This window comes from Rhinolophus ferrumequinum, chromosome 25 (assembly GCF_004115265.2).
Source record: "Rhinolophus ferrumequinum isolate MPI-CBG mRhiFer1 chromosome 25, mRhiFer1_v1.p, whole genome shotgun sequence".
NCBI lineage: Eukaryota > Metazoa > Chordata > Mammalia > Chiroptera > Rhinolophidae > Rhinolophus > Rhinolophus ferrumequinum.
Genome location: NC_046308.1, coordinates 15310082 through 15333004, shown reverse-complemented (window position 1 = coordinate 15333004; position 22923 = coordinate 15310082). Strand labels below are relative to the sequence as shown.

Sequence of the window (22923 nt, the reverse complement as noted above, 5' to 3'; positions counted from 1 at the left end):
TAGCTATAAGGGACAGTGTGTATCCACTTCATGGGGGGTTGAGATAATTAAACGAGGTCATCCTGTACAAAATGCTCAGTAAATGCTGTTCAAAAAAACAAGACTTTATCCCATTAGAATGGCTTTAGGTAAGCCCTTGTTTTCCTTGAGTGGAGTGAAGGCTCCCAACAGGTCTTATCAGCTACTGAGTTTTAATAAGTCTTAAAAACAGACTTGGCAAACTCAGAGGAGAGAAAACATCAGGGAAATCTGGCTCTTGGAGAGTGATGTCATCTGAATGAGATGACTCGAGGTTCTTGGAATCCTGGAGCTGTCCAACCTCGTCCACTTAGAAAGCAGGAGAATGAATGAGACAGGGAGAAGGCACCGCTAGGAGGCCGTGGGTACTTAGGGCAGAGACGGGACGAAGACTCAGGTGTCCTCATGTCCCATCCTGGGGTCTGCAGCCCCGGGTGGGCCCACTGGGTGACAAAAAGACCCTTTCTATCTGCCAACCAGCAACAAATGCCACCACCCTCTCCGGAGCCCCTCGTGAGGTTACTGCAGGGGAGACCCAGCCAGACTGCACAGGAGACATAACTCAGCAGTAAAGCCAGCTACCACACTCATCACATGGAACCAGGGGGCTGAAGCCCAAGCCATCACTACCTGGGAAGTCACACTGTCAGAAACCTGAAAAAAGCATCAAAACGCAGCGACGGATATGGCTGGATTATTCATGAGGAACATTTCTGCCGTCTTAAGCCTGAAAGCACGACACATAAGAAGCTGTCTGAGTCAACCCTGCCAGCATGAGAGAGCCCCAAAATATCCTGCCCAGTATGTCTGAGTTCATTCTCCAAGCATTTTTGGAACCCCCTACTTGGTCCGGCGGGGGTGTGCGGGCTGTGACTTTCAGCCCAAGAACTGAAAGCTCAGAGAACAAGACAGAAGTTTACTCTCTTACCTAATGACTTTGCACACAACCCCCCTAATGTGTCACCTACATTTATTGCTCACCCTGCAGCCTGAGCAGTCCACAAAATAGATGAGCTCATGTCCTGTCCCCCACCCCCTTGCTCAAAACTCTCCCACAGATCCCATGTCATTCAGAGTAAAACCTGAAGCTCGCGAGAGATGATCGGCCTTCTCTTCCATTCATGTTCACTTCCCTCCAGCCTCACTGGCCTCCTGGTAGCCACTGTGCCCTGTTCAAGGCCTTTGCAGCTGCCGTTCCCTCTGTCAGGAACACCTTTCCTGCAGACGTTTGCGTGGCTCTCTCCTTTGCATCAGGTCTCTTCTCAGATGTTACCCCATCAGAGAGGCCATCCCTGACTACCTCCTCTGGAGAGCCCTTCCCAGCACTCTCCACTCCCTTTCCTCTCTTTTCCTCAGAGCACTTGTCACTTACAATATACATTTATTGCTTATCTATCTGTCTCCCAACTAGACTGCATGCTTCACAACAGCACGTAAGCAGGGATGTTGCTTGGCTCACTGCTCAATCTGTAGTTCCTGGAACAGTGTCTGGCACATAGTAGAGGCTCAATAAGTATTTGTGGAAGGAAGGAAAAGAGGAAGGAATGGAAGGAGGGAGAGAGGTCAGGAAGGGAGTAGAGGAGGGAAAGGAAAGGAGGAAGGGATTAACAGAAGGGAGGAAATTTTCTTCTAAAAACTGGCAGAAAGAGTCCATGCTGGCCCTGGCTATGAACTGAAAGTTCCTGAAGTACAACTCCAAAGACCCTCTTGCTCATAAACCATCTATAGCTCCCCACTGTCTGATGGAGCGAACACTGCAGCCTGGCATCCACGGCCCCGCACGAGCTAGAATGGAATTTTCCTGCCTCATCTCCTTCCCTACACACCCCTGACCCCAAGCCATGGTCCCAGGGACTCTGCTGAAGCTCATGGCTCCCTACCACCGCCCTCTGTGAATCTGGGTCCTGAGTCCACCCTGCAGATCCCGCCAGGGGGGGATATGAACCCCGGCTTCTCCATGGACTGCCTCTGTGACCTTAAAGGGAGCTGCGTAAGGTCCCTGTGCTTCTGGTTCCTCATCCATCAAGGGAAGGAGGTAACGACTCTCCCCCTTAGGGTTCTCCTGAAGAGTGGAGTAGGAGATGCTTGGGGAGCACTCGGGACAGCGCCCAGCACAGAGGCTTTCCCACCTCAACAGCAGCGCCATGACAGGCTGCCGACTTCTCTGTCGTGCGGGCCAGGCTGCGCTGCAGGAAGCTGAGTAGATCCCTGCCCTCTTCCCACTAGATGCCAGCAGCAACTCCAGTTGTGACAACCCAAACTGTCTCCAGACATTGCCAAATGTCCCCTGGGGTAGGGCTGCCAGATTTGGCAACACACACTTAAACTGAAAAATGATTCATTATCTGAAATTCTAATTGTGGGACCTGTACATTATTTGGCAACCCTACCTGGGGGACAAAATTAAGAACCTTCATGAAGAACCCCAGGGTTAACGTGGAAGCACCACGGGGTCCTAGGAGTACTGTCAGTTGTTTCTCTGCTCTTCTGCCAACCTTCTTAGCATGTCCCACCCACCTCCCCCACGCCATCACCCGCCATCCAGGGGCTGGGAGGCTCTGCTTCCCAGACAGGCCCCGTTCTGCTGAGTGAGGATGGCTCCCCAGGACAGCCCTTCTACTGGCTCTAGTCTTTAGAGCTAAAACAGCTTCCTGTCAGTCTGCCTGCCTCCTTCCTGGGGTCTGTCCTTCTGCCTGCAAGCCCCCCACACCCCCCGCCCTCCCCTCCAATTAACAGGCCTCCCAGGCCCAGCCTGGAGGCAGGAAAACAAGGCAGTTAGTCACTTTGCTTCCGTTATCAACTCAGAGTCACGTGGCTGGCTCCTTTAATGGCAGTCGTCATGGCAACGGGAAGCCAGTCCCCTGCTCTCTGTGGGAACCAAAACAAAATTAAGAGGTGGAGGCAGGGAGGGCAAAGGAAGGGAGGGTGAAGGCAGCCAGGAAGGAGCCAGGATAGAGCCAGTTGGATTTAACTAGGGGAAACCACGCTGAGGCCACCCGGTTTCCAGCTTTCCCTTGGTGGCACTGGGGACAGAAAAAACAAGATGCCTGCCCTGCAAAAGCTCAGACTAACATGGTGGGTGTTTTCACATGGTTTATCCTGACAGTTGAGTAATTTTCATCCCCATTGTGAATAAACTGAAACGCAGACACTTGTGGAGGCAAAAACGGGTGCTTGTCCAAGACTGTGGTATTTACAAGCAATCAATGTCAGCTCTCCCCTCTTCTTTCCATATTCCTCACGTCCTCCCCACTCCCTCCCCCTGCTTCTGTAATAGGATTGGGTGCTCTGTCCCCACTGTTCTCCTTTCTCTCAGCACTCCAGCCCCTTCTGGGTCCTCCCACTCCTCAAGTTCACGGTGCTCCATCCGGGCACAAAGTCTTTGCCTATGTGGTTCCCTCTCCCAGGAACGCGTTTCCTCTGTTTCTTCACTGAGAAGGCTTACTCATGCTTCACTTACCTTCTTAAACATCACTTCCTCCGGGAAGCCCACCTGAGCACCTGCATGTGGTTACTTCTCCCTGTGATGTGTTCTTGTGGGGCCAAGTGCCTCTCCTTCAGAGCTCAGTGCACGGCCTGTAGTTCCCTTTTCAATGACACTCAGAATGTCTGTCAGGGTCTGTCCTACCGAACTGGAATGTCATCCCCAACAGGGCAGGGCCTCGCTTGTTCACTGCTGTATCCACAGAGCCCAGCTCAATGTCTGGCACGCAGACGCCCCTCACTAAATAAATGCACGGGCCCTTGCAGCCCGCTCTGGTGAGCCCAAAGCTCCTTCTTCACCAGCTTTACGGGGCTGGGTCACATTGGCTCCCCGCGTCAGCACTGGACAGAGCTTCCAGCCCCACAGCGCCTACTGGCCTTTGTGGCTTCAGTGGCTCCGGCAAAGCTTGCAGACCTGCCTGGCTTATCTACAGAAACTGACTGTTAAGCCACCGCTTCCAGAAAGCAGGATGGGAGGCGCCTCTGGGCAGGGCTGTGACAGGCAGGGTTGGGGCTCCTCTGAACCAAGACGGTGGGGAGAAGGAAGACCTGACCTGATCCCAGATTTTTAGGCAAAGAGAGTCCCCTTCACCATTCCAGTGAAGGCTAGGTCTCTGATATTGGGGGGAGATACTCCCCAAGAGGTGGGCAGAGGAAGGAAAAGAGAGATCTGCTTTGGGGGGCAGAGACTTGTCACCGTGCCCTATGTTCAGCATAGGGGCACCTATGCTGAACAAGGGGACTCGGAGACAGAGACTTGAACTTGTTCACCTCACTGGTCTACGTCCTTGAAACATCACTAACTCCCTCTGGGCCAGTTTTCTCATCTGTACAATGGAAATTACACCACCTACACATGCCAAGGTTGTAGCACTGTGTAGATGTAGAAGAAGGGCACGTTTGTGACATATGGGGTCCAGAGCCTGGCTCTTATGTAAGTCCCCAGCTCTGTCCCTTCTTGGTTGTGTGCTCCTGAGCAACTCACGCTTTCTCTCAGAGCCTCAGTTTCCTTATCTGTAAAATGGGGACAACCTCACTCACCTCATAAAGTTACTGTGCACATAGCACAGGGCACAGAGTAGCCAGCCGCCAGTAAATTGAAGCTCTGATTGCTAAAATAATGCGCCCCAAGAAACGGAGAATTTAGAAAAGGCCACCACCTTGCGACTGTTAAGTCCTACCTTCTGATTTACAGACCCAGGGTCAATGGGTGCTTGAGGCCCTTTGTCCAAACTTGCAAGATGCTGCCCTGTCGCCCTCAGGCAGCAAGCAGGAGGCCAAGAGGTCCCTCCGAGCAGGAGATGGACTCATTCTGAGCCCCCCAACTCTGCTGTTCCCAGGAGAGAGGATGCAAGAAGACCACTGGCCACCAGGGGCAAAGTGTCCCCCAGAGCCTGGCCAATAACCCAAGCTAGACTGATATGATGAGACCTCCAAGGACAATGCTTTCTTCTCCAGATGTGGAAACTTGAACGGGAAAGGGACTTGTCCAGGGCACCAAGGGAACTGGTGGCAGAGCTGGGACCAAGGCCCTAGTTGGAGCCCTCCCCACATGCCTCACTGACACGGTCTTCTGCCTGCAAGACTTCCTCAACTGAACCAGCCAACCATTTCCTTAGAAATACAACCATTCCAGGTGAAACATCAGGAGAGCACATATTACATGTAGGTTTGGTTAAACCATGAACAAAAAGAATGCAGGTTTTTAACCTGGGGGGGTCTATATACACCCTCCACTGAACAGTCACCAGAATGTTGTTGGTCTGTAGGTTTTGTTAGAAAGAAGGTCTAAGCAGAGCTTTCTTCAGGTCCCCACAGGGATCTATCTCTGTGAGGGCTGAAGCTTTCTGAGGAGTCCATGTACCCTCTATTTCTCTTTATTCAGAAAGGCCAGAACGTGCAACCTGCCCTGGAGCTGATTCTTGAAACAACATGGGACATGCCACACACAGAGGCATTCACACAGACACACCCCACGCTCCCTGAGGGGCTTCTTGGTGCTCAGCGCGGACACCAGATGCTGGCACCCCAAACACACACAGAGGCCCAGGAATCAGCCCAGCCCCCGAGGTGTGTGGTCATTCCAGGTCTCAGGCTGAGGACTCAACATAGCAGCTCGGCAGCAACGGGGTCCCAGGTTGAGGGACGTGGGTGACATGAGGAGGACAAGCTATATACTGTCCCAGCCTCCCTCATCACCACACAGACTCATGCATCTCACGTCACATGCACGGGTACGTACACAGACACACACACACACACAGTGTCACTCATTCACACGTTCCTGCATCACACAGATAAACATCAGACAAACAGATACAGACACACAGATACATGTACACACTATATGTAAAGATACACAGATCTCTCCAGACAGAGGCACAGACGTTCTCAGATACACACACTTACAGCCACATGTCCTCACCCACCCAGGCATGTTCATGCATGTACACACACACACACACACACACACACACACACACACACACACAGTCCAGGCGTCTAAATGCTTCCCCAGGCACCCATCACTGGATTCTTCCCATCTGCAGGAAATCATAGGCTATTAACTCGGAAGGCTAGACCCGGCTCCCCACTGGACCCCAGGAGAGGGAAGGGGCAGAGGGGCAGCTGAACCCTGTCTGTTTCTCTCACTCCTGTGCTGAGTAGGGTGGGGTGGACAACAAGGGGCCCGAGTGCCAGAAGAGTCGGGGCATATGCCCACACATGGAGTACAAATGGAGTAACCCGCTGACCAGGGACTCTCGGGGAGCTCCTAGGGTGGCTCCCAGGAATGGGAATTGGGGTGGGGGTAGGTTTTATCTCCCCAGAGGGAATCTTCCCCCTCTCCTGAAGTCGGGTCCTCCTTCTACAGCCCCATCCAGCTCCCCCACCCCAAGCCCTGTCAGCTCCCGAGGTGCCAGTCTCATCTTAGTGAGACCCACACACCTGCTCCTCCACGAGACACATGCAGATGTGCCCCACACCTGGAGGGCCCTCACGCAGCACCTGCCCAGGCACACATTAGAAAAACATCCAGAGGCCCCCACCCCCAAACTCACCTGCCTCCAGCCCTGCGGGAGGTTAAGTACCAACCCAGGTGAGCCCCACATCCGAGATGGCCGCCGCGCCGCCAGGGGCCACCCCTCCTTTGAGCCTCTCCCCGGGGGGCTGCGGCTGCCCCTCCCGCTGAGGGTCGCGCTCTCTGCCCCGTCCCCCTCCCCCACCCCGCCACCTACCTCCTTCTTGACGGTGCGCAGCAGCCTCTGCCGGGTCTCCGCCTCTGTGGGACAAGACGGGAGGGCCGCCGGTTAGCCGAGAGCTAGAGCCAGGGCCCGGGGCTGCCCTCCCGCCGCCCCCGCGCCCAGCGTCCCCTCACCCCCGGGGCCCGAAGCCATGGCTGGGCGCGCGGCGTTCCGAGTCCTGAGCGGTGGCGGTGGCGGTGGCGGGTCGCTCGGCTCCCCGGCTGCGGCCGCGGCGGGGCGGGACCGAGCGCCGAGTGACGTCAGGACCCGCCGCGCGCGCGGCCCCGCCCCTCCGGAAAGCGGGCGCTGGGCCTCTCAGGCCGCGCAGCGCGAGGAGCCTCACGAAGATCCTCGCAGCCAGTCACGCACCCTCGTGCCAGCACCTGCCGCGCCGAACCTCCCAAGGAACTCCCCACTCTCCTGCCCGCCGCCGCAGGCCCCACCCCTCTCATGGGGGCAGAGGAGGACAGCATGATTGACTCAATGCCTGCTTGGTGCCAGGCTCTCTAGGAAGTGGCGGGAGGTGGTGGGGCACACTCTCCCAGCCTCAGTTTTCTCATCTTTAAAACGAGTATAATATGATTACCTCATGGGAAACATATGTTTAAATGAGATATTGGATGGAAAACACTTAACAGGCCCAGGGGGAAAAGGGCAGCACCCATGAAAGGTTACCGCCGCTATTTTTAATTTTTTGATTGTTATTGTTATTGCTGGAAGTCTTACAAGATATACTGGCTCTGGAAGCAGGAGAGGCCAGGCTTTAAGTGGCCACCATCCCCCTGCATGCCGGTCATTAGGAGACTGGGGTCCTCCCAGGAGCCAGTCCCCAGTGGGGGACACCTGTTAGCAGGTCTCTCCAGAGCTGGGCAGGCAATGAATGGGCTCTACGGGACCAAGGCTTGGTCCACGAAGTTTCCGACTGCATCTACCCAGAATGCAACTCAGGTCAACAGATATTTATCCAGCACCTACTATGTGCCAGATTCCTGTGCTGGGGAGACTTGAAGTGAGCAAGACGGACAAAAAGCCCTGCCCTGTGGAGCTTAGGAGACAGACGACAAAATAAGTAAATCAAATAGTAAATCGGAAAAGTAGCAAGGAGGACAGTGGTCAGCTAAAGTCCTGTAAAACCTTGAAGTCCACTTTAAGGATTTGCCATCCTCTCCCCAAGCTCCCCTTAGTATTTGGTCCTCCTTTCAGGACTGAGGACAGCTCAGTGTGTGCCCTCTTCCTGCCGCAGTGGATCCAGAACCCCTTATTTCCATTTGTCAGTGTCAAGGGTCTTTGGCCATAAGCCACAGAGGCCAACTTTGGCTAACTCAGACAAACGGGAACAAACTGGAAGGCTAATAGGCATTCCCAGCGTCCATGGGAGCCTGGGGAACTGGGAAACGGGGTGAAACCAAAGCAGCTCTGGGAAGCTGGAAAGGAAGATTCTTAGGAATCTTAGGAATTCTTAGGAATCACCTGGCAAAGACAGCGTGGTTACAGAGCCACCACTCAGGTGAAAGGGGCACCACCTGTTTCAGGTTCCTATTGCAGGGACAGAGCATCCAATTGGTCTGGCTTGGGACACACCTCTGCTCCTTGCTAGGGGAGGGGCTTCTCAATCACAATCCCACCTCCCCACTAGCTTCATTGAGGGTATGGTGAGTCCCCAGGAGCCCAGAGAATGCAGAACAGTTACTTGGTAGCAAAAATATGAATAATAATATCTGTATCTTATAACCAAATATTGAGGACCTACTATGTGCCAGCCACTGCACTCAGGGCTTTGGGCTTTGCTCTCACTATCGTATTGACCCCAGGACTTTTTGTCACAGAGAAGGCTTTGTCTAAGCTCCCGCAGCAAGTGAGCAGCAGCCAGAATTCTGCCCTCAGGGCCCAAGAGATTGATCCAGTGGTTCTACGTCTGGACTACACCCCTAAGGTAACTGGGGTACTTTAGAAAAGGTGATCAAGCCTCACTCTGGGGAGCCATTTTTCAAAACCCACATCTTTCCTTTCCCTGCCAAACACAACGGTCGGCCTGGGAAGTTGACCTGTGTTTGTGCTTCCTTGCTAAGCTGGAGCTTTTCTTCCAAGATAAAGGACTTGATGGTGTTTGGTTTAATAGCAAAAGTCAGGTGGGCATGGATGGTACCAGGGCGGGCGTCTGTTTCTGAACCTGGAGTTTGGCCCCCTTTGCTGTAGTTGGATCACTTACCTCTAGGGGCACCATCACCTAAGATCAGCTTGGAAAGAAGTTAGACCCTCCCTGAGGGTCTGGCGCTGAGGCCAAAGCAGGGAAACTTTCCTGTGTCCCAAAGCCTTTCCCAGGGCCTGACAATTCCATCATCTGATCCATACTACCTAGGCTACTCCTCTGACCAATGGAGCAGCAGCCAGAACCGGTAAGAGAAGCCTTTCTCCTGCAATGTCCCTTCAGCGCACTCAACTGAGAAAGCTCGGCAGCGTGCTCTAGTACGAATGAGAAAAGCTTACAAAGTCCAGCGCATTAAGAACAAGCGAGCATTAGAGATTGAATTTGGAGACGAGAGGCAGTCCATTGATAACTGACAAAAGCACGACCTCACAGTTCACAGCATAATGGTGATGATGACGGCTGTAATTTGTTGAGCCCTTAAATGTCTGGCACTGGGCTATCAATTTCCCACATTATCATCTCACTCAATTCACCAAACAGCCCCATCGTGTAGGTTCCTCCAATTATTTACATTTTGTAGTGGAGGCTGACAGAAGTTAAATAGCTTCACCAAACACATGCAGCTAGAACTTGAGAGAGGCTGGATTCAAACCAAGGCTCTGAACCAACTTACTATTCAGAGAAATCCTAGTTAACTGTGTGGTGCGTGGCCCGTGCAGCAGTAACCTTTCATTGCCGTGATGGTTTATTTTGTGTGTCACTGTGACTGGGCCACAGGATGCCAGATATGTGGTGATACGTTGTTCTGTGAGGGTGTGTCTGTGAGGGTGTATCTGGGTGAGATTAACATTTGAGTAAAGCAGATTCTCCTCCCTGGTGTGGGTGGGCCTCATCTAATCAGTTGATGGCCCAAATAGAACAAAGGCGGCTGAGTAAGAGCCTGACTGCATGAGCTCATGTCCAGCTTGAGGGTCCATAGGTGGTCACACCCTCACCCTCTTGATGACGTCTTCCAACAAAGTCTCGACCTGCTTTCCATGGTCATTTTTACTATAAGGGGTGCTGGACAATTGCTTATCTGCCAAAGGGGAAAAATATTTTACTGATTAGATTTAATGATTTTCTGTTCAGCCGGTGGGGATGGGTCACCTCTGCATAAAATGCAGAAATGAAAATTTGGGGAACATCCAGAGACCTCGTGCTAGGCCAGGCACCTAAATCATTAAAATTGGCTCTCATGGGGTGGCTTACGGACATCAGACATTGCTCAGGTCTGCAGAGGGCGCCAGAGCAGACAAAAGTCAACACGGGAGACAGAGAATAGACTGTAGCCACAGGTAAGTTTATAAGTCTCCTCTTTGGGGACACCCAGGTATTGGAGCATGGAGCTTTTCACAGGATGGATGGAGATGCTGTGTGAGCAGACGAAGTGGAGAGTACTAATGGTGGGATAATGTGAATGTCACTTCACTGGCTGCCGAGCCCTGGGGACATCTGGGTCGCAGGGAGTAGGATCTGTGGCCCCTGAGGTTGTGCAGCCATGGAGCAAGGCATGAAGGTGGGAGGCTCCAGGGAGTATTAAGAGGAAGGCTGACAGGTCCCTTTGATGGATGGTCCTGGTGGGTAGCAGGTGGATGGATGAAAAGACCTCACCATAATAAATTTCCAAGTCTAAAATTGAGGCAAAAATAAATCTCACTTCCTCTTATAAATATTTAGATAGTCACTGCTAATCTCATCTTTGCTTTCCTTGATTTCACTTAAATGAGGCTACATTTTTTTCCCCCTGATTTTTCCCAGGTAAGTTTCATTCATGTATTCATTGGCTCAACAAGTCTTTATTGAGAGCACGCCATGTGATAAGTCGCACGACATCATTTTTCTCATGGAGTTAACATTTGAGTTAGGGGGAGACAGACAATAGGCAAGCGATCAAATTAATACAATATGAGATTGTGATCGATGCTTTGGAGAATGCAGACTGGTTGTGGTGACGGTGAATGCCCTTAGGATGGGGACCCCAAGGAGATGAGACAGAGCCAGTCAGGCTGACGGAAGGGGGGAGGTGACAGCATGGCTGAGACATGCATGAAGAGGGTGGCAGTCAGGCCAAGAGTTGGAGGAAGATCACTCCAGGCACACGGCAGAGGAGGCGCAACGCCCTGGGGTGGGAATGAGCACGCCTAGACCAAGAGGAGAAAGGGGGTAGAGGAGACTGCAACACGGGAAGCTTCCTGCCTCATCCCGGTCCCTTACTCCCTAAAGGAAACCAGGAGTCTTGATTTCCCGCTTGCACGCTCATCCCACATTCCATCCATCAGCAAGCCGGTTTTTAATTTATTATGGTAGCATTCATATAACAGTCACCATTTAAAAGCGGACGATTCAGTGGCATTCATCACAGTCACCATATGTGAAACCATCACCACTATCTACTCCTAGAACATTTTCTCACCTCGAAGGGAAACCCTAACCCATGAAGTAGTTATTTCCCATTTGGCCTCCCCGCAGCCCCTGGCAACCACTAACCTGCTTTCTGTCTCTATGAGTTTGCCCATCCCGGACATTCCATGTACATGAATGATACAATGTGTAGCCTTTGTGTCTTCCTTCACATACTGTAATAAATACTGTGGCTTCTGTCATATACAGTACATATACTGTGGCTTCTGTCATATACCATAATATTTTTGATATTCATCCATGTAGTAGCATGGATCAGTACTCCATTCCTTATTATGGCTGTTTAATATTCCACGGTATGGGTAGACCACATTTGGTTTATCCATTCGTCAACTGATGGACATTTGGATTATTTCTACCTTCTGGCTGTTGTGACTACACTGCTGAGCACATTTGTGTACAGGTTTTTGTGTGGACACATATTTTTACTTGGGTATATATCTAGGGCTGGAATTGCTAGGTGCCACAGACTGAATGTTTGTCCCCCACCCCACCCCAAATTCATATCTTGACACCTAATCCCCCATGTGATGGTATTTGGAGGTGATGCTTTTGGGAGGTGATTAGGTCATGAGGGGCCCACATGAATGGGATGAGTGCCTTCAAAGAGACACTCCAGAAAGTTCCCTTGCTCCTCTGCCATGTGTGGACACGGTAAGAAGGCTTGTCTATGAAATAGAAAGTGGGTCCTCACCAGACACAGAACATGCTCGTGCCTTGATCTTGGGACTTCCAGGCACCAGAACAGCGAGAAATCCATTTCTGTTGTCTCTAAGCCACCCAGTCTAGGGTACTTAGTTATAGCAGCCCAAACTAAGACACCGGTCATACAGTAACTCTCTGTTTACCATTCTGAGGGACCTCAATTCTTTGCCATACTGCTGTGCCATGTTGCATTTCTACCCGCAGTGCATGCGGATTTTAATGTTTCCACATCCTTGCCAAAACTTATTATTTTTTAAACTATAGTTATCCAAGTGGGTGAGAAATGGTCTCTCACTGTGATTTCGATTTGCATTTCCTTAATGAGTAATAATGTTGAACAGCTTTTCATATGCTTGTGAGCCATTTGTACAACTTCTTTGAAGAAGTTCTATTCCAGTCCTTTGCTCATCTTTCAATTGGATAGTCTTTTTGTCAGTGAGTTGTATGAATTCTTTCTGTATTCTAGATACTAGACTCTTGTGACATATATGATTTGCAAATATTTTCTCCCATTCTGGGTTGTCTTTTCTAGTTTTTAGATAGTGGCCTATTGAGATAGTGTGCAAAAGTTTAAAATTTGTATGAAGTCAAATTTATGTATTTTGTTGTTGTTGCTTTGGCATTTAGTGCCATATGCATATGTAGGTTATGACTATTTGCCCCTATATTTTCTTCCAAGAGTTGTATGGTTATCTCTCTTATATTTAGGTCTCCAATCCATTTTGAGTTAATTTGTGTATATGGTGTGAGGTAAGGGTCCAACTTCCTTTGTAGTTGCCCCAGGACCATTTGTTCAAGAGACTCTTGTTCCCCCACGGAATAGTCTTGGAAGCCTCTTAAAAAACAATTGATCATAGATGTATACTTATTCCAGTAAGTTATTTTGATCACTGTAGAGAAGTGTCAATCTTCCAACTTTGTTTTTCAAGATTGTTTTGGCTATTTGGTGACTCTTGATATTCTATATGAATTTCTGGATCAGCTTTTCCATTTCTGCAAAAATGGCTGTTGGGATTTTCATAGGGATTGCCTTGAATCTGTGGATAGTTTGGGGGAGTATTGCCAAAGTTTATAAACTGCTTTCCCAGTTATCACTTGATCCTCACTGACTTTGAGCTTGTGAGGTAAACACTACAAACATAAGACACATAAGGAAATTGAGGTCAATGAGATGGAGAAACAAGTCCAGGGACTGACTGGTGGGAAGTAGCAGATCCAGGGAGGGCATGAAAGGCAGAAGGAATAAACACATGAAGGTGACAACTATTATGATACACTTGGGGAACTGCATGTTGTTCAGTAAAGACTAGAATATTGGGGTGTAGTATATTTGGGTGGCTGAGGGAGAAGTGGAGACACTAGGGGAGGCAGCACCACATAGGGATAAAGACTGTAGTCTCTGGTCAGACATATAGAAGACTGACTTTCAGCTCAGCTACTTACAAGTTGTGCAACCTTGATGATGACCCTTAACCTTCAGAACTTCAGTTCCTTCATTTATAAAATGGGGGCAATATTATCAATCTAAGCTTGTTATGAGAATGAAAGGGATACTGAGTGCTATTCCTGGCTCATAGAAAATGCTCAAGAAATAATAGTCTCCAGTTTCCAGACTTCAAAATCTGATTGGCTTATCCCAGCCAATGAATCGATTCTCTCCTGAGTCAGGTGACTCTATCTGCTCCAATCAGCTGTCACCAGAGGGCTAAAGCTATTTGGTACGAACATTGTCATTGGAGGAACTGAGAAAGGCAAGCAAAATGAAGAGTATAGAGCTTGGGATCTGTGCCTGTGGGTGAGGCCTAGAGAAGGTGGGAGAGAAAAGTCTTTCTTGATGCTCTGTGAGAGCTGCAGGATGTTCTTGCTAAGGTTGTCCTGGTTCCTGTTCCATAACCATTGCCCTCTGAACAGTATTCCTTACCCTCTAAGGCTCAGTTTTCTCATCTCTAAAATGGGAGAGGTGTGACTTCTACTTGTATACCTACAAGGCATGATCAAAAAATATGGTGAATGTTTAAATTAAAAAAATTATCAGAGTAAAAGACACATTGTCATTAATTCCCCTCAAAATACTCCCCCTCACTTCGAATACACTTACCCCATCGTTCTTGCCACTTTCTGAAGCAGTTCTGGAAGTCCTCTTTAGTGAGTGTCTTTAGTTGCACTGTCGTGGCTGCCTCGATGTCCTGAATCCATTCAAAATATTTACTTTTCATGATCATTTTGACTTTGGGGAAGAGCCAGAAGTCACACGGTGCCAGATCCGGTGAATAAGGTGGATGAGAACATACCATGATGTTTTTATTTGACAGAGATTGCCATATACCAGGAGCAATGTGTTACACGGGGCATTATCATGATGGAGGATGACAGCGTTTACCCATTTCATGTCAACGTGTTGCTCATGATCCATGATTTAGGGCAGACTTTAAAACACACCTTCTCTCCACCATAGCTCATATCCAACTGACCACACAGAACAAGTTGAAACTTGTCACATACTGTTACCAAGGTTCGACGTGCCACTTCCCATATGGAAGATCCCTGCCTTTCCGTGGGATGGCATTCGGCAGCGGCATTCACCGTGTTTTTGATCACACCTCATCTCTCTCAGCGCAGCTGTGAGGATAAGAATCAAATGGCATTGCATTCATAGAGACTCTTGGTGTAAACGCCATGTAAGTATATAGGATTGTTAATTTACTGAAGAAATGACAGAACTGCTTTATCGAGCTGCCGAAGCAGATCTTAGTTAAGGCTCTTGGGGCAGAAAAGACACTCATTCTGAGTCACTTAAGTTGATGAAAAGATAGGAGAGGAAACGTATAGAGACAAAGGTCCAGGGATCATGGGCCCTGTGTCCTGGGAATCACTCATTGTCAAAACCTCTGACCCAGCCCCTCCCCCCCACGGCCCTGCTTGTAGAGCCAAATAAGATAGACAAATGGCCAATAAGCCTATGAAAAGATGATCAACATCTCTGATAATTAGGGGAAATGCAAATCAAAATCACACGAAGGATCCCTCATAACCACTAGGATGGCCACTCTGTATGTTATATACGTACCAGGTATTGTTTCTTTTTTTCATCCGTTCATCTATTGATGGACATTTAGGTGGCTTCCGCCTCTTGGGTATTGTGAATAATGCTGCAACGAGCATGGGTGTACCATGAGATATTGGTTTCAAGTCTTTTGGATATATGCCCACATAGATATCAACGTATATTAATTATATAAACAAACTTGGGAGTGCTGGACGTATGGTAATTCTATTCTTAATTTCTTGAGGAGTCTCCATACTGCTTTCTGTAACCCCTGCCCCATTTCGCACCCCCACCATAACAGCACGTATGCCTTCCAATTTCCCTGCAGCCTCACCTGTACTTATGATCTGGTCCTCAGGATAGACCCCTTCCTCCCGGGAGGTCTCATCGGGACTCAGACCGCAGTCTGTCTACTGATCTCCAGTACCCGAGTGGCCACCTCCAAGGGCTCAGCAAAAGCATCCACCCCGGCATCCCAGGCTCCAGCAGTTCCATTATTTTGGTGGGCAATGGCACGGCCCACAGTCACTGACCCTCAGAAGTCTCACGGGCCTTTCATGATTGACTTCCAAGCACCACTCGAGGGTATCCTTGGTTGTACATGTAGAGCCCGTTGCACCATTTGGTGTGGCCATTACTTACGGCTGAGGAATCTTTGAATAGCCAGACGTTACCTTATAAGAGGGAACCAAGCTCTTCTTTTCCTACCATCTATACTGCTCCTTATTTATCTAGTTCGTCAACTCGTTTTACCACCTACAGGGCCAATAGCAGAGAACTTGGATATGGGGGCCAAACTCCCCCATATGGGAGAACTAAGCAGCTTGCTTCAATTCAGCAGGGAGACAAGGTTCAGAATTTTCATCTCTACGATGGGCAGCTCCTCAGGTTGTCCTGCCCCCATTCTTAGAGGCAAACACTTGACCTGCTTGCACTCTCCCAGAAATACCTCCACTGTGAGCATATGCCATTTTATAATTTTATTGCAGAGTTCCATCTTCCTTAGAACGGCCTTTGGATACCACCCAAGACGTAACAGTTTCTTTATGGCTCCACGTAATCTGAGGTCCTTCATCCCGACAGCATGCATGTCTAAGAGGGTGCCTCTAGCCCTGGATTCGGGCAATGTTCTAGTCCCAAATCCCCACGGGCATCGGTAAGTGGTGCATAGAATTCTGCCAGAAATGCTAGCCTGTGTGCGTTGTAGTTGCAGACACATTTGTAGCATTTGAATCGGGGCTGGGGTGTTCCATTGTCCTCTCAGAATACAGAAGAACTCTTTACTGTTGACGACAGAGGTGGGTTCAGGAGGTTGTAAGAGCTCCCCTTTTGTATGGGCAAAGGATGGGCTTGCCCAGCCCGCGGCTGTGACCTAGTGATAACAAATTCTCCCTTTATGAATCCCGTGCTTTTTATTTACACTTTCGGGAACCGGTGCGAATCCCTCTTTCTCACCTCCCTCCTTGGGGTTTTACTGTGGCCTTGCTGCTGTTGAACACAACACTGACGTAAGCCCCAGCTTCACTTTTGGCCTGTCAATATTATCTCCTTCAACATATTATAATATATACTGCATTGCTATCCAGTAGTGCACAAAAGCTTCACCCACCACTCCCAAGCCATTTAAAATTATTTAAGTTCATCTTGATACAGTTCCAAACACGGAAAAGTTATAAGCACAGCACAAGGCACCCCAGTATATCCTTCACTGAGATTCTACACCTGTTAACATTTGCTGCATTAACTTTATCATCTCTATTTCTCTCCCTCGCTTTCACAAAAAACAATTGCACACATTTAATGTATATACAGCTTGATGAGTTTGGACATACGTATACACCTGTGATACCATCACTACAGCCAACGTACTAAACATATTCATCATTTCCAAAATGTTCTTCTGTTCTTTAGTGTCTTGTTTTTGTTTTTTTGTTTTTTGTGTTTTAAGAACATTTCACATGAAGTCTACTCTCAAACTCATAAAGCAGCGAATCAGGGGCGGGGTGGAGGAAGGAGGATTTAAATCAGGGAGGGAGAGAGCGATCAATGTGATTTTCTGTAGGGTGGTTAGGGCAGGCCTCTTTGTAGCCTGGTTCCATTAATTTGCAGAGGTGTGCTAATTATTCTCTTATAATTCTTTCCATCTCCCTTCTCTGTGATTATTTATGCATTCTCTTTTCAGGGAGTCTCTGTGATTTCTCCTTTTTGTCTTAATTTGGCTGCATGGTGTTTTGGCTATTATATTGGTTTCTTTAAGAACCACTGCTTCATTTTATTTATTAGTTCTATGTATTTTTCACCTTCAATGTCACCATTCGTTTCCATTGGTTGGCTTGGTTTAGTTTGGTGTGTGATTGTGTTTTCTCATTGCAGGTGTAAATAAATAAATAAATACATAAATGTGTGCATGTGTTTGTATAGCCAATATATTTATGATCATATCGTAAATAAATATATATATATATCCAAATTGTATTTAGTTATATACTGCTTTTTTTACCTGTGTATCCCCATTTTTTCCAGCTTAAATACCATTTTTTCCTCCTACTTCCCACCCTCCTTTCTTTGCCAGAAAGACCAGCAGTTTTTTTCTGCACATCATACCTTCAGAACTTATTTTAATCAGACCTCTGTGGCATTTGGGATTGTTTATAAGAATTATAAGGTAATCATATTTCCCACTGGATTCATTATTAATTAATCATTCACCCATCTCTTTATTCTCTCTTGACATATTAATTGACCAGCTATTCTTTGCCAGCTACTATTGTATCCACTGGAGAAAGAGCAGGGAAAGGACAGGCAAAGCCCCTTCCCTCATGGTCCTTGCCTTCTGTCAGTGAAAGACCAACAACAAACAGACATGGGAGTAACTATTCAGTGCCCAGGAATAAATCTTATCACACGACCTGCAACACCAGGGAGCAGAAGAATTGTATAACTTTTCTGAAAGGTATTAACGGAGACCTACTGGAAAGAGCCGCAGGGACCATAAAGAGGTCGGTACTCACTGAACGATGCAGTCTGGGGGTGACTAATGCAGGCTCAGGACACAGTTACTAAAAACCTGCTACCCCAAGGACTGGGCTAGACTCACACAGGACACCGAGTCCACAGGTGATGTCTGAGAGTGTCTCATCCAGTCCAACACTCCAGAATTTTCTCCTCTGATCCTCTTCTCTCCTCCCCCACCCGCTCTCCTGGGTTGCCCTCCACCAGACAGACCAGGATATTAAACAAACCAGATCACTACCCAGAAGGCCCCCAGGGCTGGTTTCTACAGCGAAATCTGAGCAGTAACCTTGGAACCTAAGGCATCTTCCTTGGAATCACTTACGAGCACGAGGATTTTCCAGGAAAATCCTAGTGAGACTCTGCAACTTGGAGGAGCTAAATCAATGTCTAAATTCAACATAATGCCAAGTTAACAGACAACACAATTTGTTATATTCTGGAACTCAGTGCAATGATCCTAAAATTCACTTGAAAGAATAGCCAGGAATTTTTGAGTGCTTGGCAGATTTAGGCTTTTGTAGTCCTTTTGTAGAATATTTTCAAGATACAATAAACAAAACACTGTGTTACTGGTGCACCAGTTTAGAATTAGAGCTGAGGGTAGACCCAGGTTTCTATAAGATAATGGTGGAATTTCAAAGCAGGGGGTAAGCTTAGGATTACTCAAGAAACAGTATCAGATAACTATCTTTCTCGTAATTAAAATGGGTATTCAGTGTGTGCATCAAGGGTTAAGTGCAAAACAAGGTCATTATAAAAACGTTACAGGAACTGGTGATTTAAAAAAAATTTAAGTGGCGAGGCCAAAGAATGACAGAAGCCTGGAAGCCATCAACACAAAGACTGACACACGAACACATTTTTAAAATTGACCCCACGTACTTAAAAGCTGACAAATCACTGTGAATCCACTTGTGGGGATCTGCGTAGGAGACGAGGACAGATGAGCCTCGGTTTGAATTGAAGCTGTCACAGCAGCTACAATTTAGTTATATTGGTAATCGCAGGGATTTGGTTCAAGTGGGAAGTGGGAAGGGCATGAGCTGCTGCTGTTCCGAGTGCAGGTCATTTGGTAGGTCACCTGGCAGGTTAATGGAGGAGGTAAGGTGGGGCAGGAGAGCGGGCAGAGCACCCGGGCTCCATCCCACTGAGAATGGGAGGATCTGAGATCTTGTCAGGTGCAGCTCAAGGTCGGTCTCATTTGGGTCAGGATGGAGGTGGTGCCGGAAGAGGCTGGGCCAGCAGGCTTGAAATTGGGGTGGACGGAGGTCCAGCATCCTGCAAGGTTGCCAAGCTGGTCTGATCTCCACCGCCTCCCCCGCCCCTACTTGGTGACTGCTGCTGCTAAGCAGAGGGCTGTGTCCCCAGAAAGGCCAACCCTCTCGGAAGGGAGCTGCCCCCCTACTCCCACCAGCCCTGCAAAGCTGTGGGGCTGGGAGGAGAGAGACCACACCGATCACACACCCATCAGCCTAATTCCGGAGGTGGAAGGAAGGAAGGTAGGTGAGCTGTGGGAGCGGAGTGAGAGGACCAAGACGAGACAGGAGGGCGGAGGACCCGTTCAGGTGGCGGTAGCTCAGGTGTGTGTGTCCCCTGGGGGTAGGGGGAGTGCAGGGGACATGGGCTCCTCGCTGTACTAGGGGGATACACACAGAAGAACCCAGCACACAACTGGTTCATACTAGCAAGCCGTGTGACCACCCCGCCTCTGGTGTCTTGTGCATCTGTGGGGGATAAAGCAGCACGATCAGCAACTTTCTTGAATTTCTGTGACTATTTTACCAGGTTCCCTGTCTTTTCCTACAAGACAACTTAGGAGCAATGTCTTGTCGGTGTGATTGCAGGATTTGTGTAGTTAGTATCCTGATGCTTTATTTGAAGTCCTACTTTAAAAACAACAATAACAAACTGCCCAGGCAAGTACACGGAGACGTCTAATCTAACTGTGCCTGTGAAGAGCTTCTCCCCTACAGGGCCATCGCCTCCGGGACAGCAATGAGCGGCAGGGCCAGAACTCGGGCCCGGGGCAGAACACGCAGTCGGGCATCCCCCAAACCTGCTACACCTGGACCCTCTGTGGCACCTGGAGCCGCTGCGGCAGTAAGCGCTGTAATATTCATTGTTTCCTTTGTGCAAAAGATGCTGCCTCTGCGAAAAGAGAGAATTGGTTGTTGGGCCAGGGTAGCCCAGGTGTAGAGTGCTCTCCTGAGGACAGAGAATGAATCAGCATCCTAAGAGGCCAGTTTCTGCAGATGCTGGCATGGTGGGCATTGGCCTTCCACCTGGAGATCCTGTGTACCACTTCCCTTCCACGCTTGGTTTCACAGATGCAAACACTTTTAAACCCAAGCAGATGGGACGGCTTCTACATTTCTTCTCCTCATAGGGAGTGACTTCAAAAGGGGCAACTTTGTTCGAGTGCTTAAACAGCCCGAATGATGAGGTTGGTGCAAAAGTAACTGCGGTTTAAAAGGTTAAAAACAATCGCAAAAACCGCGATTATTTTTGCACCAACCTAATACACACTTTTCAACACGGTTTAAATTTGTTACCCTGCTGTCTGTATACATTTCTGTCTTCTCTTATCCCATATCCACTGGGCGCATTCCTGAAGCAGAACCCACTGCCATGTGAGGGGTCTCGCTTTTAGGACCCCCAGTGGGCCTCCCACTCACACGGCACCATCCAGGTACATTCAGTCTCCTCTGCGATTGTTGTTCCCCTCGCCTGTTCTTCGCTTACGCCTCAGCCTTCCTCCTCTGTCCTAATTCTCACATCAACTCCTGTGTCACTGAGACAAACCGAACATCAGAGCAGAACATAAAGGTCTTCTTTCACTGCATCTCCATTGCCTGGCCGCGGCCCCTCAGCTGAAACCCTAAAGTGCTAGCTTTGCTTCTACTGTGTTTCCTCAAAATAAGACCCAACCGGACCATCAGCTCTTATGCGTCTCTTACGCTCTTATGCGGTTCAGTGGAGTGATGGTGGGAGAGGAGACTCTGATTGGAGTGAAGAGAGAGCCCTCTTTTCTTTGTGAGAAACTCCCTCCGTGTGGTGTTCAGATCACCACACACCCTTGGTCTTCCTCCTGCTTCACTGACCTCTGCTACTGGCTTGTCTTTGCTGGGTTCTCCTCCCTGCCCTGTTGCTATGCCCCAAACCTAGTCCTTGGACCTCTTCTCTTTGCTACAAGTACTCACTCCCATGGTCGTCTCATCAGTGTCATGGCTTTAACTGCTATCTGGTACGTGGGCAGGTCCCCATATTTATATCTCTGGCCAGACCCGTCTCCTGCCCTACAGAACACCCCACAGATGGCTCCCATTCCTGATTCGCCCTCCCAGACATGTCATACTTAATTTGAAGAAGTCCCATCCTGCCAGTTGCCCAGGCCAGTCTTTAGATTCATTCTCCACTCCTCTCTTTATCTCAAACCTGTCGCAGAAACAACCAGGAAATACTGTTGTCTCTGACTTGCAAAAGAAGATGCAGCATCTGACAATTTCTCGCCACCGCTCTTCCTACCTCTGGTCCAAACCACCAGCACCCCCTGCTGGACCCTGCAAGTGGCCTCCTAACTGGTCTTGCTTTTGCTCTGGTCTCAACCTTCAGCCTGTTTGTTCTCAACACAGAACCAGAGACATGGGTTTGTGGAGCAACTCTGGCCACGTCCCCGTAAGGGTTCCCATTTCCTCAGAGCCAGAAGCAAATCCCTTCAGATGGCCTCCCTCTCCAACCGCTCTGACTTCCCGTCCTGCTCCTCTGTTCCGCGCCTTGCTCCAGCTGCACAGGCCACCTTCCTCTTCCTGGGACCTTTCTACCTGAGGAACTTGGCGCTCTCTTGTCTCCATCTATGGCGTGTGTAACCTTGTGAACTCACTCACCTCCTTCAAGTCTGTGATTCAATGTCAACTTCTCACTGAGGTTCTGCTTTGTCCCCCATTGATTCAGGCAACCGGTCCCCTTCACACCTCGTCTTCCCAATAACTGCCCATTTTCCTTACTTTGCTATTTTCTTCATTCCCCTAGTAATTACCATATGACTGCTAAATACAGGTTATAGTCTGTTACCTGCACGTGAGCTTTTCAAAGGAAGTTCCTTTGCTTTATGCCCTGCTAGCGCCCGGCACGTGGCAGGCGTACAATGATTTCTGCATGATGAAGGAACAGAGAGAGAATGTGACTCTTTATTTCTATCTCCAAAAACATGCAGACTCAGCAACCTGGTCAAATCCAGCCTCGACTCCAGCAATTACAAGAGGAAAGCCACGTGGCTGAGCCTGGACAGCCCAGGGGAGCAGAAGGACCATCTCAGCCTCCAGGTAAAAAGAGGGAAGAAGAAGGATGTGGTGAGGGGCAGGGATGCTTAAAACAGGAGGGAACCCCACAGCAATAAAATTCTAGACAGATAGCCTCGGTGAGGTTTGGCAGGATGGGAAGAACGTACAACTTGCAACAACTCCCTTTCCTGCAACCCATTATCTGGCTACCAGTATTTTACCCTCTTATATGTTAAGGCTTATGGAAAAAAAAATGGAGATCATTATTCATTCGCCAATTCAATGTAATTGCTTTGCCAATTGAAACAATGCATTTGCATACGATAACTCTAAGTAAACTCAGGAATCCTAGGAACATTCTTTTCTTGGGTTCGGAAATGGCTGCCCTTAAAGTTTGAGCACCTCCTTGGACATCTCCGTGTTTACCTACGGTGTATTGTCCTCACAAGTGAAAGGTTATCATCACTGGACAGGTGAGAGCACAGGTGCAGATGTTGTCATTTGCCAAGGATTCACGAATGC

The 22923-nt window shown here is 48.9% G+C and overlaps 2 protein-coding genes across 3 annotated transcripts in view; one reads left to right on the top strand and one right to left on the bottom strand.

Annotated features, from left to right (window-relative positions):
* The window catches only part of SGSM1 (small G protein signaling modulator 1), an 82695-nt gene extending 75745 nt beyond the window's left edge, over positions 1 to 6950 (bottom strand). Inside the window, exons 1-2 of one of the 2 annotated variants that reach the window (XM_033098038.1) lie at positions 6878 to 6950; positions 6738 to 6781 (exon numbers count right to left, since the gene is read on the bottom strand). In XM_033098038.1, the coding sequence (XP_032953929.1) occupies positions 6738 to 6781; positions 6878 to 6896 (63 nt within the window). In that variant the 5' untranslated portion in view covers positions 6897 to 6950. The remainder of the gene's footprint in view (positions 1 to 6737; positions 6782 to 6877) is intronic. The other variant, XM_033098037.1, reaches the window with a different exon arrangement.
* Positions 6895 to 22923, top strand: part of PIWIL3 (piwi like RNA-mediated gene silencing 3) — a 43084-nt gene continuing 27055 nt past the window's right edge. The window contains exons 1-2 of the mRNA XM_033098414.1: positions 6895 to 7116; positions 20095 to 20221. Coding sequence (XP_032954305.1) covers positions 6895 to 7116; positions 20095 to 20221 — 349 coding nt within the window. The remainder of the gene's footprint in view (positions 7117 to 20094; positions 20222 to 22923) is intronic.